At 34.9% G+C, this 12,991-nt stretch overlaps 1 protein-coding gene across 6 annotated transcripts in view; it reads left to right on the forward strand.

Moving 5' to 3' along the window:
* The window catches only part of ADGRL4 (adhesion G protein-coupled receptor L4), a 135,666-nt gene that overhangs the window by 103,686 nt on the left and 18,989 nt on the right, over nt 1-12,991 (forward strand). For all 6 annotated transcript variants that reach the window (XM_082419585.1, XM_082419586.1, XM_082419582.1 and 3 more), the window contains 2 exons: nt 1,284-1,504; nt 1,635-1,701. In XM_082419585.1, coding sequence (XP_082275711.1) covers nt 1,284-1,504; nt 1,635-1,701 — 288 coding nt within the window. The remainder of the gene's footprint in view (nt 1-1,283; nt 1,505-1,634; nt 1,702-12,991) is intronic.

Consider the following 12,991-nt stretch of genomic DNA (forward strand, 5'->3'; position numbering starts at 1 on the left):
GTGCTCAGTCAATGGCTGTCAGCAGCCATCAGGAAACATGAGCACATCAGTGGCTTTCCTGTATAGCAGCTGCAGCCCGCCCTGCAGCTGGAGACCAGAGAAGTGCATCAACATGGCCACAAAACATTAAATTGCCTCCATGTTTCCATTCTTATTAGTCATCTTTCAAGTACTGAGAGTAACCATCAGTTATCAAGGTTTTCTTCTGAAGTAGATACCACAAAGCACCTATTTTAAATAGCCTACACGAGACTGTAAACTCCGTATGTTTTTGTTTGTTTGTTTTGCAGTGGTATTTATAACACCTGTCAATTCTGTGCACCTCCCACTATCCTCCAATGCCCAATTCCTCCTTCAGCTTCACCCCACCATCATCCTCACCACAAAACTATTCCTTAGAGTGTTTATTTTCAATTCTATTTACCTATCAAATTCTTCCCATTTTAAAGCCGTATTTCAAATCTCACTTCCTCACTGAAGTGGTTCCTAAATTTTAACCACCATCCCCAACCTTATATAGTACTCTCGAATATATTTTAGTGGGTAATCTCATTATGTTTGAATTATACTCTATTTTATTAAGTGCAATAAGTATGTAAATGTTATTATGTTATCTCACCAGTAATAGATTGTGTTAGTTCTGTTACTACAGAAGTGTATAACTATTTCATTTTCTGTTATTTCTTATAAGTCTAACTCTAGTTCTAAGTGTGAAGTCAATACTAATAAATAATATTGAACTGAAATCCATCTCAAATTTACCTGATAATCTTGTAACTCCAAGTGATCATATAACAGATATTTTTGTAAAATATATCATCATTTGTCTGTTTTGTAAATTCAGTGCCTTCTCTTAATTATTTACGATGTTTTCTTTAACATAGTATTAGCAGTAATTTTCATTCTTTGAGCATGATTAAAATAAAGGAAAGTAAAGGCAGCTCCAAAACAGAAATCAACTCAAATCATAGCAGTCACTGTGAGATAATCAGGTGACTAATCCACAATTTATCACATAATATAAGTGTATAAAAAGTATAAATCTCTGGACAAGAATAGCAACTTAGTTCTATTACAGGACTGGTGAATGTTTCACATTGATGAAGCACAGTTCTTTTAAATCAGTTGGGAACGGTACAATTTAAAATACTGACACTTGACAGGGATATTTTAATGTGACCAAGCATTATATAAAATGGCGTAATTTATGGAGAAAGTCAAGATTTTATGTTACAATAATGTTAAAGTAAACACTGCTTATGGTTTCTTTCTTTGCTTTCTAGCTCTTCTGTTCCATCATTGCCGGGCTGCTGCATTACTTCTTTTTAGCTGCCTTTGCATGGATGTGCATTGAAGGCATTCACCTCTATCTCATTGTTGTAGGAGTCATCTACAACAAGGGATTTTTGCACAAGAATTTTTATATCTTTGGCTATCTCAGCCCAGCTGTGGTAGTTGGATTTTCAGCATCATTAGGATATAGGTATTATGGCACCACCAAAGTGTAAGTTAAGATGATCTCATAAATATTTGGAATGCAATTCTGAATAAGCTTTGTATATCATTGAAAATTTTGCTTTGTTGAAGTACATACAAGCATATGTATAGATTTTTATCTCTTATTTACTTTTCAGATGTTGGCTTAGCACAGAAAACAACTTTATTTGGAGTTTTATAGGACCAGCATGTCTAATCATTCTTGTAAGTATATATAAAATTGCGGCTAGAATTCAAAAAAATTTACAATTTAAGGGTACTTAAAATTCTCAATAATCAGGCATTACTTTGAGGGGAAAAATAATTTTGAGCACTTTACAACAAAGCATTTATTAATACTGGACATATATTGCATCACTATTGAGAAAAAATATACATTTTAAACTCAAAGCTATTATAATTCATTTGCCCCTCTTGGGAGGATGTATTTTTGCACTACATGTAGGAAAAGCATTTTTCACTTATCAGTAGTATCTCAGCATACTTCAATACTGAGAGTGTGCCAACCAGCTGATAATCTGGCATTTCAGATGTTTACGTTATTTAATCTTTTATCAATGATCAGTGATCTTTGAAGATTAGACTGTCATCTTTATGGTTTTATCATCCTTATGTACCCTGTCATCACGAAAGTGATTTTAAACTAAATTGCAACATCAGAGACAAGAACCCACTATTTCCCATGAGCAAGCAAGTCATATATTGATAGCCCTATTTCAACTGGGAAGAGGGCCTTTTAATTCTTATTGGAAGTGGTTTCAAACCTACAAATTTGGCAGGTGTTATATGTTCCATTCTAAATAAAGACATTTTTATATGTCTCCAGAGCATTTCTAAGTGCCGTAAGTTTTCAAAGCCTCTCTGAATATAATAGTCTGTCAATGAATCTGGGAGGTCTGACAAGGCTGTACAATAGAATGAATTGTCAATGGAGGAGTTGTGACAATATTTTGGACAACTTTGTCCCATATGTTTTGGCCATAGCTAGCTATCTTTTTCGAATTCTTTTCCTCTCATTCTCTCCCCATGTGTTTTTATGGGTGTGAGGAAGCTGCTAAATGGAGAAAGACTTGAAATGCAAAGCAGAGAATTTTCTTCAAGGTTTACTTTTTAATGGTGTGGGTGAAATAAAGTGCATTCAGGAGCTATATTTCCTAATCATCACAGAAAATTGTTTATAATTCTCACAGTGAATCTAGTAATATAAAAAGAAAACATTGGCAAGATTTCAGCTAAAACAGTTTCAGAGTTAGTTAATTTAGAATTCCAAAATTTTCAACCCACATGAGAATAGAGGCTGAATGTGTCCCATCCGTATATTTTCATGCGCTGCCCTGATATGAGTATTTTGTGTGAAAGCACTGTCTAAATTTTCTAATTTTACTGATTCCCTCTCTACGGAGTGGGCCATCTCTCATATTGTTTTGTATAAGTGAAAGTTCTTTGGATCAGTGATTCTTAGAGTTTAGAGGAAAGTAGTGGCCTAGAAAGTTCCTGAAAACAGGAAAAATAGGAACATATTTCTCTAAAGTAAGAAATAGAAAGTGTTCCCTGAAATTATTTTTTTTTAACTTTTGCTTCTATAAGGGAAAAGATAACTTTGGATTATCTTATAGTAAGATGGACAGATTTTAGATGGGTTTATCTAAAAATGAGTCCTATAAACTTTCCCAGAAGCCTAAATGAACAATGTCACACTGTCCTAGTCTGAAATTAATGAACCAATATATCTTCCTTACGGTTTCTGTATGATAATCATTCCATTTAACTAGAGGGTCAGGCTATTTAAGAAATGGATAAGGCCTTTCGGTTTAGTCTAAAACTGAATACTGTTTATCTTTTTTATATCTTTGAAAACAGCAGAAATTCTTTAAATAATTATTGAATGGAAGTGAATTCCTTTACTCTAGTGATCTCTGGCTTTCTGTGCTAATGCTGGCATATTATTATTATTACTATTATTATTATTATTATTCAGCTGTATGATACAACATTAAGTAAAAGTTTTCCTGTTGTCCCAGAATAGTATTGCATTCAAAGATAAAGTATAAGAAATATTGAGCACCCAGACATTTGAAAAAGAGCCACCAATAGTTTGGACCTGACTCTTCCCATGGATCTTTCAAAGAGACAGTAGGACCAGGTGTAGCCCAGTAAGGGGACTAAAGAGTGGGGCTGAGAGGGTCGTGTCTCAGAGTTAGGAGTCCTTGGCCTTTGAGGGAGTGCATTGTTCTCTATGAAAAGCTTTTCCTTACCCTGACAGTGAGAAAAAAAAAAGTACTCCCCCATCTCCATGAAGACAAGTTGTGGAGGAGTACTCCAAAAGGTCTGTAGGGAATGGAATCGGAAAGAGTAAGAGTAAAACTCTCATCTTGATCCCGGATTGATGTGACTGTGGAATTTTCATGTCTCCTTGATATACAAGAGCAATATATGAACAATTTTTATGACAGCTTGACATATGTCCCCTGACTTTTGTCAAGTGTGAACATAGAGCCTAGACTTGCTTTTAGTTTCCTGCAGGCTGCATGCTTATTGGACTATCCCCTTGACAGCAGGGAGGAAAAGGATTATTATAGAGTGTGCCTGGGAATAAAATGACGGGGCGAACACACAAAGGCTTCAGCTATCCTATAAGTACAGAAAAGTTAGAGAGGGGAAGAAAAGTTGTAGTGCTGCCCAGAAGGTTGTCAGGTCAAGTGAAGTTATACACAGCAAGAAAACAGGCTGAGTACAGGTGATGTTGAAGGGTGGCGTGGCTGGCCCTCTCTGAAAAATGGAAGGGGCCGAGATGGAAATGAAATACTATAAACACTAAAAAAAAATCACATATACCATCTAAGTGTAAGCCATCACATAAGCCAAGATTACCGGCAGTAATGAGAACCAACCTAAACCAAAGTGATGTCGTGAAGCTCTCTCCATCCGCAAGAGCTGATCAGACCCTTCCAGCCCCCAGCAGCAGAGGAGCTGAGCTTTATCAATGAAGGAACATATCCTAGAATCAACCGTGCCACCCCAACAGTCATCTATACAGATTTACTGAATTGAAAATTGTCATCCTATGTTTGGGGATATTCTGGTAGGACAGGATGCCAAGCCACATCATTAAGGTCACCGTGTTAATTGGGTGGTCTGGGCATGATGGGAGGACAGAGGAAATATAAGAATTATCCCCTGCCCACTATAGTGTCAATGAGGAGAAAGCAAGATGAAACAAATGACAAAGAATATCATATAATAAAATATAAGTGATACCGGTGAGATGTGGAAGAGGAAGTCATCATGGAGATGAGGAACTCATTTGTGGATGGGGAGAGAAGCAGAGTATACTTTGCATACAGTGGATTCTTAGTGTGAACTTAAGTGTCTCCCAAGCAGCCCTGTAAGCATGCCAGATTCCTTTTGAAGGAAAACAAATGGCACAGACAAAATAGTTGCTATTGTAAATAAGGCAGTACCAGAAATCACAAAATTATCATCATCTGTCTTTTATTAAGAAGATTCAAGAATCATCTTTTCATAGACTCATCACTCCCTAGTCAACATGTCATTAACTATTTACCAAATTTTTACCTCCATAAAACTTACCCGTTTCTTCTCTATTTTCACAGTCAGACCTTTGTTATCCCTTTGAGTCATTGTTATTCCTTACTAAGATTATAGTATTAATAACAATAATAGGAATTTTTTTTAATTTACAGTTTGTTGAGCAGCTACTAATTTTAAAAACAGACAGCTAATACTTCAATACTAAATCTCTTTAAATCACCTACATTGTCATCATCCCATTTTATAGTTAATGAAAAATAGAATTTGATTCAAAATGTTAAGTGATTGGCCCAAGGCACTGAAATCTACAAATAAATAATGAGGCTAGAACTTGAAACTAGTTCTGTCTTAATCTAAAGCTCACCTTTTCATTTTAACTTTCCACTCTTTCAATTGCCTTCTAATCTGTCTTTCTGCTGCCATTCTGTACCATTTCATTTTAATCTATCCAGAATAAACTGCCCCAAACTCAGCTCACATAATGGGAACATTTAATAAGAAAAATAAGAACATTAATATTAAGTTCTTGTATATTCCTGGTGCTAAGCTAAACATTCTCCATATGTTAGCACATTTAGTTTAATCCTTCAGCAACTCAAAAATGGGTGTGTGTGTGTGGTATATTTTATTTTGAAGTTGGAGAAATTGGGACATAGAGTGGTTACACAGTTTGCCGAACAATTACTAAGTACCTGAGGTGGAACTCACGTTCGTGAAGTTGAGTCTATGACCTACCTTCTTCATCCCATTGCCGATAAGTTCCCCATTGCCTATAGTCCAAATACCATAGGCTGGTGTATAAGGTTCTCAGTAATTTAGCTGAACCCTGCCTATTTTCAGCCTTTTCTCACACTGCGTATCTCCACAAAACAACTCACCAAAGAACTTTATCCTCTTTAGAATATTTGCCGTGCTTTGGATATTTTCTTGGTCCTTTGCACTCAATAATCCTACAACCTTGTGCAAAACTCTGCTGCCTGAAATCTTATCATTAATTACTGCACAACTTCCTGAAAACCTTTCCAGATTTGTAACTAATCTCTTTCTTCAACATGCTCCCATAGAATTTTGAGTCAAACCCGAAATAGTACTTTTAATGCTTTGCTTTGTTTCACATGATAATTTTCTGTCTGCATTACACTACTCATCTCCCACATCCAAATACCCAACATAGAGCTGTGAGTCTCTTGATTCACTGACCATAACTTGTTCAATAATCAATGCCACTTGTTGCATGACCTTAGGGGCCACAGCCCAATGAGTCGCAAACGAATTTTCTACACAGCCACATTCACAATGCATTCTCTATGCATGAGTGGACTCTACACTGTAAAACTACCAGCCCTCTTACTGATCACTGCAGAACACAGAAGGTAGCAAATCCTTAATAATTATCTGTGTATTTTAATTGATCCATTAATAAAGACCATGGTAATAAATAAGGCAAGATGAAACACCCTGTGATCTTTCTTAAGCTATATGACTGTTCTGTGTTCTGGATTCCTAACATGTAAGATGAAGATAATGATGCCAGCCCAACGCAACAAAGATATAGTAAATACAAAACAAGTTTTTTAGAAAAAGCATCTATTCTTTAAAAATTAAAAAAAAAAAGTACACAATAATTTGGAGGACAATCTTTGGCTTTCTTAGCTTTAACTTTTGTATTAAAAATTAAGTTAAAACACTAATTTTAAAACCATAATTTGCACAACAAAATTTTGTATGCAAGGTACTGTATGTTCGGCCAATATAGTGTGTGTGTGTGTGTGTGTGTGTGTGTGTGTGTGTGTATGTATATATACATATATATAAGCATAGGTCCTAATTTTTTAAATATTGGTGAAGATATGACAGCATTTGTTCAATTATAGCAAGATATTATTATGATAACTGTGCTTGTACCTGGAATTTGTTAAAAGTCTCTAGTACACTCTGCTGGAAAACGTTAACTGAAATGAAACAAAGTGTGAAATGTCTTAAAGAAAAGCAATAGAAATTTAATAGAATAAATAGTATTTATTTTCCAGAATAAAGATAAAAAGTAAGTGAGCCTTCAAGTTTAAATAGATAATTAGTGGTGACTTTGTTATGCCTGGCTTTAAATGAGAGATAAAATTGCTTTCTCAGCTTTCTCTGAATAAATCTGGGAAGACTTGTACTTGGAAAAGACATTTTTATAGAACAACTGGCAATGGGTTTAATTCTTACATGGAATCCTCCTTGCATTTCTTCTATAGAGTAAGAACCAGTTCCCAGTAAATGATATTTGCTTGTTTTTATGAATGGAGCCCTGGGGCATGTCTGGTTTGGAGTTATAATGATGATGCCTTTAAGATAATATGTAAATGAATAAGCACAGAATTAGTTCGCACTGGTGGCTTTTTCTACCCCTAGGTATGTTGTTTCAAAGGAAGATTCAAGCTTTCAATTTACTCTGATAAGTGTTAACTACTTAGGTATTAGAGCAGCAACATTTTCAGCATTGATCAAATAAAAGTACTTCCTCAGGTGTTTACTCATTAATATTAAGGATCTCTTAGAATTCTGAAGTGTGAACCACTGACCCCACTGATTCTATCTACGAATCACTACATTTAGAATGTTAAGATTATAACTATACATGAAAAGACCTAGCCATGCTTTTGAAAGATTGAGCTGTACAAGAAAGAGATTTCTAAATCTTTGTAAAGCAAGCTGCAAACTGAAGATAATTTACATAATTTCTTTCTTTCTTCAGTATTTTTAATCTTTCATGCTGAATTCTTTCAACTAAAACTGTGCAAATGATTAGATTCAAGTACACAAATATAAAGAAGAGTTTGTGAAAATAATTTAACTTTTAAGTAGAAATTGAAGTTTCTCATAGATATGTTCAGTATTGAAGAATTTAATTTGCTTGATTGAGGCAAATACTAATTAAGCTGTGTCCAAATAAGGCATTTTCTTGAAAAAATGAGAGCTTTCATTTCAATTTAAATCACAACTCTTATAATTCAGTGTTTCTATATTGCTCTTTTACCCACACCTTTTTAGGTTGCCCAGAATTCCACTCAGTTTTTTGTGATGGTCTCCTCTAATTGTTCTAAATTATGTCTACAATCTCTTAATTCCCTTTCACTAGGTAATAACTATTAAAACCTACTCAAAACTGAATTCCTCACATAAGCCTTACAAGACAGACCATGTCTATGTATATTTATTATTATGTGATGTATTCTTATTACATTTTTTTAAATTTCACACATTGCCCAAGCTTGAAAGAAATGCAAATATTACAAGACTATGTAAAGTAAAAAGTGAACATTTCAAAACATACTCATATTCTCCATGACTGACTACTCTTTTGCTCAATATTTACTTTGTATCTTTCCAGACCTTTGCTATGCATACACACACACACACAAATACATATATACCACACATAAATATGCATATACATATGTATAAATGTAAGCAAGAAATTTGATTATAAATTCAAATAACCCAAATTATTTATAACCTGCAATGTATCATATTCATCCTTCCTTGTTAGAACATACAATCCTACCATTTTTTATCATTGCATATTATGAGTATGATCTAATTTATTTAACCACTTCCTTATTGATTTTCTTCTTACAAATAATACTGCAAGAGAATCGTTTCAATACAGTTACATATATCCATTATATAAATTTGTTATGAAGTGCTTTTGAGAAGTATAATATACAGCACAGGGAATATAGTCAATAATATTGTAATAACTTTGTATGGTACATAATGTATAAAAATATCAAATCACTCTGTTGTACACCTGAAACTAATGTAATATTGTAAGTCAACTAAACTTCAATTTTTAAAAAAGCTACAAATGCAAGTAGAGGCAGATTTTTAAATTTCCAAATTGCCTCCGAACCATTTACTTCAATCGATACTTCCATTGACAATATGTAAGAATGTCCGTTTTCTGACATTTTTGCCAACACTAGATAATTTTATCTACTGTGGTTTCTAATGGCTAAATCGGAATATATAAACTGAAAGGAAGAATTATGATAGACCAAGATTCTGCAACAGTGCCATCATTAACACGTAGGACCAAATCTTTGTTGCGGGGCCTATGCTGTATGGAAGTTTAGCCGCATCTCTGGCTTCTACCATCACCACCAGCTCCACCATCACCACCTAGGTATGACAACCAAAACTGTCTCCGGACACAACCAAATGTCCCATGGGGGGCAATACCCCCAAATCTCTTGACTGGTAGCTACTAGTGTAGACTTGGTTTTTAAGTATCTTTTATAGGAGTGCATTTGCGGCTTTCTTTAAATGGCATAAATATAAGGAAGAGAATTAAAATCATAGTTCAGGCAATGTCCTTTAGATGACCCCATTAAAGCTATATTAGAAACACTATTCATTGTAAATTTTAAATTGTGGATAACAATTTTAATTACATGGATAACATTTTAATTACATGTTTTAATTTAATGGCATCATATTTGTTAGATGCATCTTTAGTGACCTCTGTGGTTCAAGGCACTTCAGTATTCTACCCTTTTCTCCATATTATGTATTAATAAGAACTTCAGAGCCTATAACATTTAACTACTTTTTCATATTATTCTGACCTTCTTGAAACAGGTAGCTGGAATTTAAAAAAAGGAAAAGTGGTGCTAAAAAAGAACTTAACATAAATAATACATTTGTAGTTTTCAATGTATTCCCATTCATGGGAGTTATATTCTTACTGGAAATACCTTCACAGATAATCTTCTTGGGACTTGTTCTAAAAAATTTCATAAAATTTGAATAACTTCATAAAAATTATCGATCCAAAAAAATATTGAAAAAGAAACCCCTTGGGTCTCTGAAGCCCAATAAGAAATAACCAGCTCAATTAGAATTTCACCAGCCAAGGTGAAATTCATCCCTGGTATTTTCGTATAAATGCAGCTTTACATTGAGGGATGTTACATAATGAAATGGTGAGAGGGAAACACTAGGGATGTTGGTAGAGCAAGACAGTCAATTAGAATTATTATTCACTTTACGTTTGTATAGTCTTTTAATCTTTACAAAACCCTTTTAACATCTCAGTTAATCTTCCCAAAAGCTTCGGTAATACATCGAAATTAAGGTAGTAATAGCATGTAATAAGAGATAATATTTTACTAGATTTTCACTAGATCTAGTAACTATAATCTTGACTTATCTATTTATAAATACCTATGGGGGTTCTACTATTCATAGCTTTTTAAAGAAGTGTACCAATTCCTTGAGAACCGGTTAAACTAAAGCAAATTATGTACATTCTTATGTAGCTAACAGACGAAATCTTCAAGCTACTACTCAGTAAGAATACATAAAAATCCTTAACCTTAGCCAAGAGCGAACTACATATTCTGATCGTTCTTCTACTTCCACTCATCCTCTTAGTGTAACACAGCATCCTTACCCAAGCTGGTCTGCAAAAAGAGTGAGCCCTTATTTGAATCAGTCTTTGTTAGCATTTGCTGAGTTCTTGTTCTACACGTCTGAAAATATTTAATCTTCCCTGTAAGTATTTATCGTGTCCCTCTGTCCCCTTCAGTACTCTCTGCAAAATATAAAATACTCATTCTGAGAGAATGGACTATCTGCGTGGCTCTGTCTTGATTTCTATTTCTCATATAAAAATGTTGTGTCTAGTTTCAGGGCTTCCCAAGAAAGGAACATTTACAATTCCTTCTGATGAAAAAAACATGCCTCCTGGTGGCTTCTGTTCAAAAAGAGAGCCCAAGTTGTTCAGTGTTAGTGCACAGCCTTTATTCATTAGAGATTCATTCACACTCATTTGGGTAAGAGCCACCATTTTGACTGTATTTTAAATAAGTGGAAACTTATTTTAAGGCTTATAGAGATAAAGCAGTTTACTCAGGATCACCCAGCTACTGAGTGGTAGAGGCAACCTCATGCTTTCCAAGTTTACATTCTGTGCTGTTTCCCTGTCATATATTCTTTCATCTTTCCTTGCCCAGGAGACTGAAGGGAGTAGATCTTTGTTAGGTCCACGAAAAACTTGTTCCCATCTCCCAGATTCCACAAATGGTTTCAAGGTGAGTTGTCAGAGACACAGCAACTGCATTCCTTCTAAAAATTATTCATAAACTTTCAATTCTTTGTTTTACTTAGTGAAGATGTCAAAATAAATTATTTTTCACTGAAAGTGATGGAGATCTTGTCTACTATAGATGTCTCTTTCCCCATTTTGTATTGCTTTATCCAAGTACTTGCCAAGCATATCTAACAACTAATCAAAAAATCCTACCTGAAATCCTGACTATATCAGACTATAGATCAGTATATGGAATACAGATAGTCTGGATGTTTACTGTTCTTTTAATTGATATTCATCAGTAAGCAATTTTCAATGTCCTGTATGACATCTAATTGCTCAAATTCCTTTTTCAGTTTTTCTCCCATCAAGAAAAAGCTGAAAGGTAAATTTGGTGTTTCAGCCATTTTTGATTGTCCTTAATTCCATACTTCTAATTAGCAGATCTATTTTCTTTAGAAAAAATAATTTGTTCTTTTGAATTCTTTGGAAAGTCCATATGATTTTTTTAACTAACACTATCAGTATAGGTAGTATTAAATCAAAATCAAAGTACAGGGAGTATGAAAAGAAAAAACAACCTGGGAAAAAATAAGTACAATACGTTGAATGTTTCAGAATAGGTCAAAATCTTATCAAATATTAAAGCCCCGGTTAAGGCTGTGCTAGAAACTGAGGAGATATAAGTGGAGAGACCTGGCTCCCAAACAGTGTATCAGGTGGACATGTATACACAGACAACTCTAAGACAACACTTCAGTAAGCTTGAGGTAACATCTTGGAAAAGCAAAGCTGAACATTTCTTCACCCCCTGTTTACATCTTTCATGGCTTTACATTGCTCCTGGGGTCAAGTCTAAAACTTTTAACAAAGCCGAGGGTAAGAGTGACCTATTAGGTTATTTATCGTCAAAATCAGGACCTTTCTGAAAGTGAAAAGTAGGTAATAAAAAAATATTCGAAATTGGTTTCGCTGTATTGGTGGACCTATAAAACAGCTCTTTTCAAAAAGCTATTTTCAAAAGTAATTTTTTTTCTACAGAGTTACACTTATTTGGAACAGAGCACCACGTGCCTGATAGACATTTTGAATGATAATAATAGATTCACAATGATAGACGTTTTGAATCCTTCTTCCACTACCCCGATACACGAAGGAGGTTGCTGTCCCTAGCCACTTGTGCCTGAGCGTATTTGGGTGAAAGGTGATGCTTACATCATATCTGGATAAGGTCCGGAAAGAGGTGACATATTGCTGGTTATCTTCCATATTTAGGCACATTTGGAAGTTAGAATGTTCACTACACACGTGATTCTCACACGGTACCCCAGGAGCCATGGCAGAAGCTGGAGGTGGAGCTTGCCCAACATATCCGAGCTTATCTTAATAAGATGAAAACAAATAAAAAACTCAAGTAAATTCTAAACTGAGCAGAACACTGGGCAACAGAAGTAACAAATACTGGGCCTCAGCAAACAGGGATAAAGTGGACGTTGTCCCTTGCAGGCACTGCATGCTCTGGCCCCTGTCTGCTGATCAGCCTCATCTCTCATGACCCTCCCACGAGCTTTTGTGTTTCAATAACATTGGCTGCTTTATAGCTTCTCAGAAGTTCTATGTAGCTGCCCATCTCAGCACCTCCACACTAAAACACTCCTCGTAGCTTTCCTCTGTCTCTCCTTCATCCAGTTAACTCCTTACAGATATCAATTCAAACAACACTTTCTGAGGAAAGTCATCCCTGACTCACTGGTCTATAATGAATCTTTTTGTTATATGCCTACAAAGAAGCCCTTTTTTTTTTTTTTCTTTTTGAAGACTTTCCTCCATTTATAATTACACGGGTGTTAGTTTGAATGACTG

This window comes from Balaenoptera physalus (assembly GCF_965194825.1).
Source record: "Balaenoptera physalus genome assembly, chromosome: 1".
NCBI classification, from domain to species: Eukaryota; Metazoa; Chordata; class Mammalia; order Artiodactyla; family Balaenopteridae; genus Balaenoptera; species Balaenoptera physalus.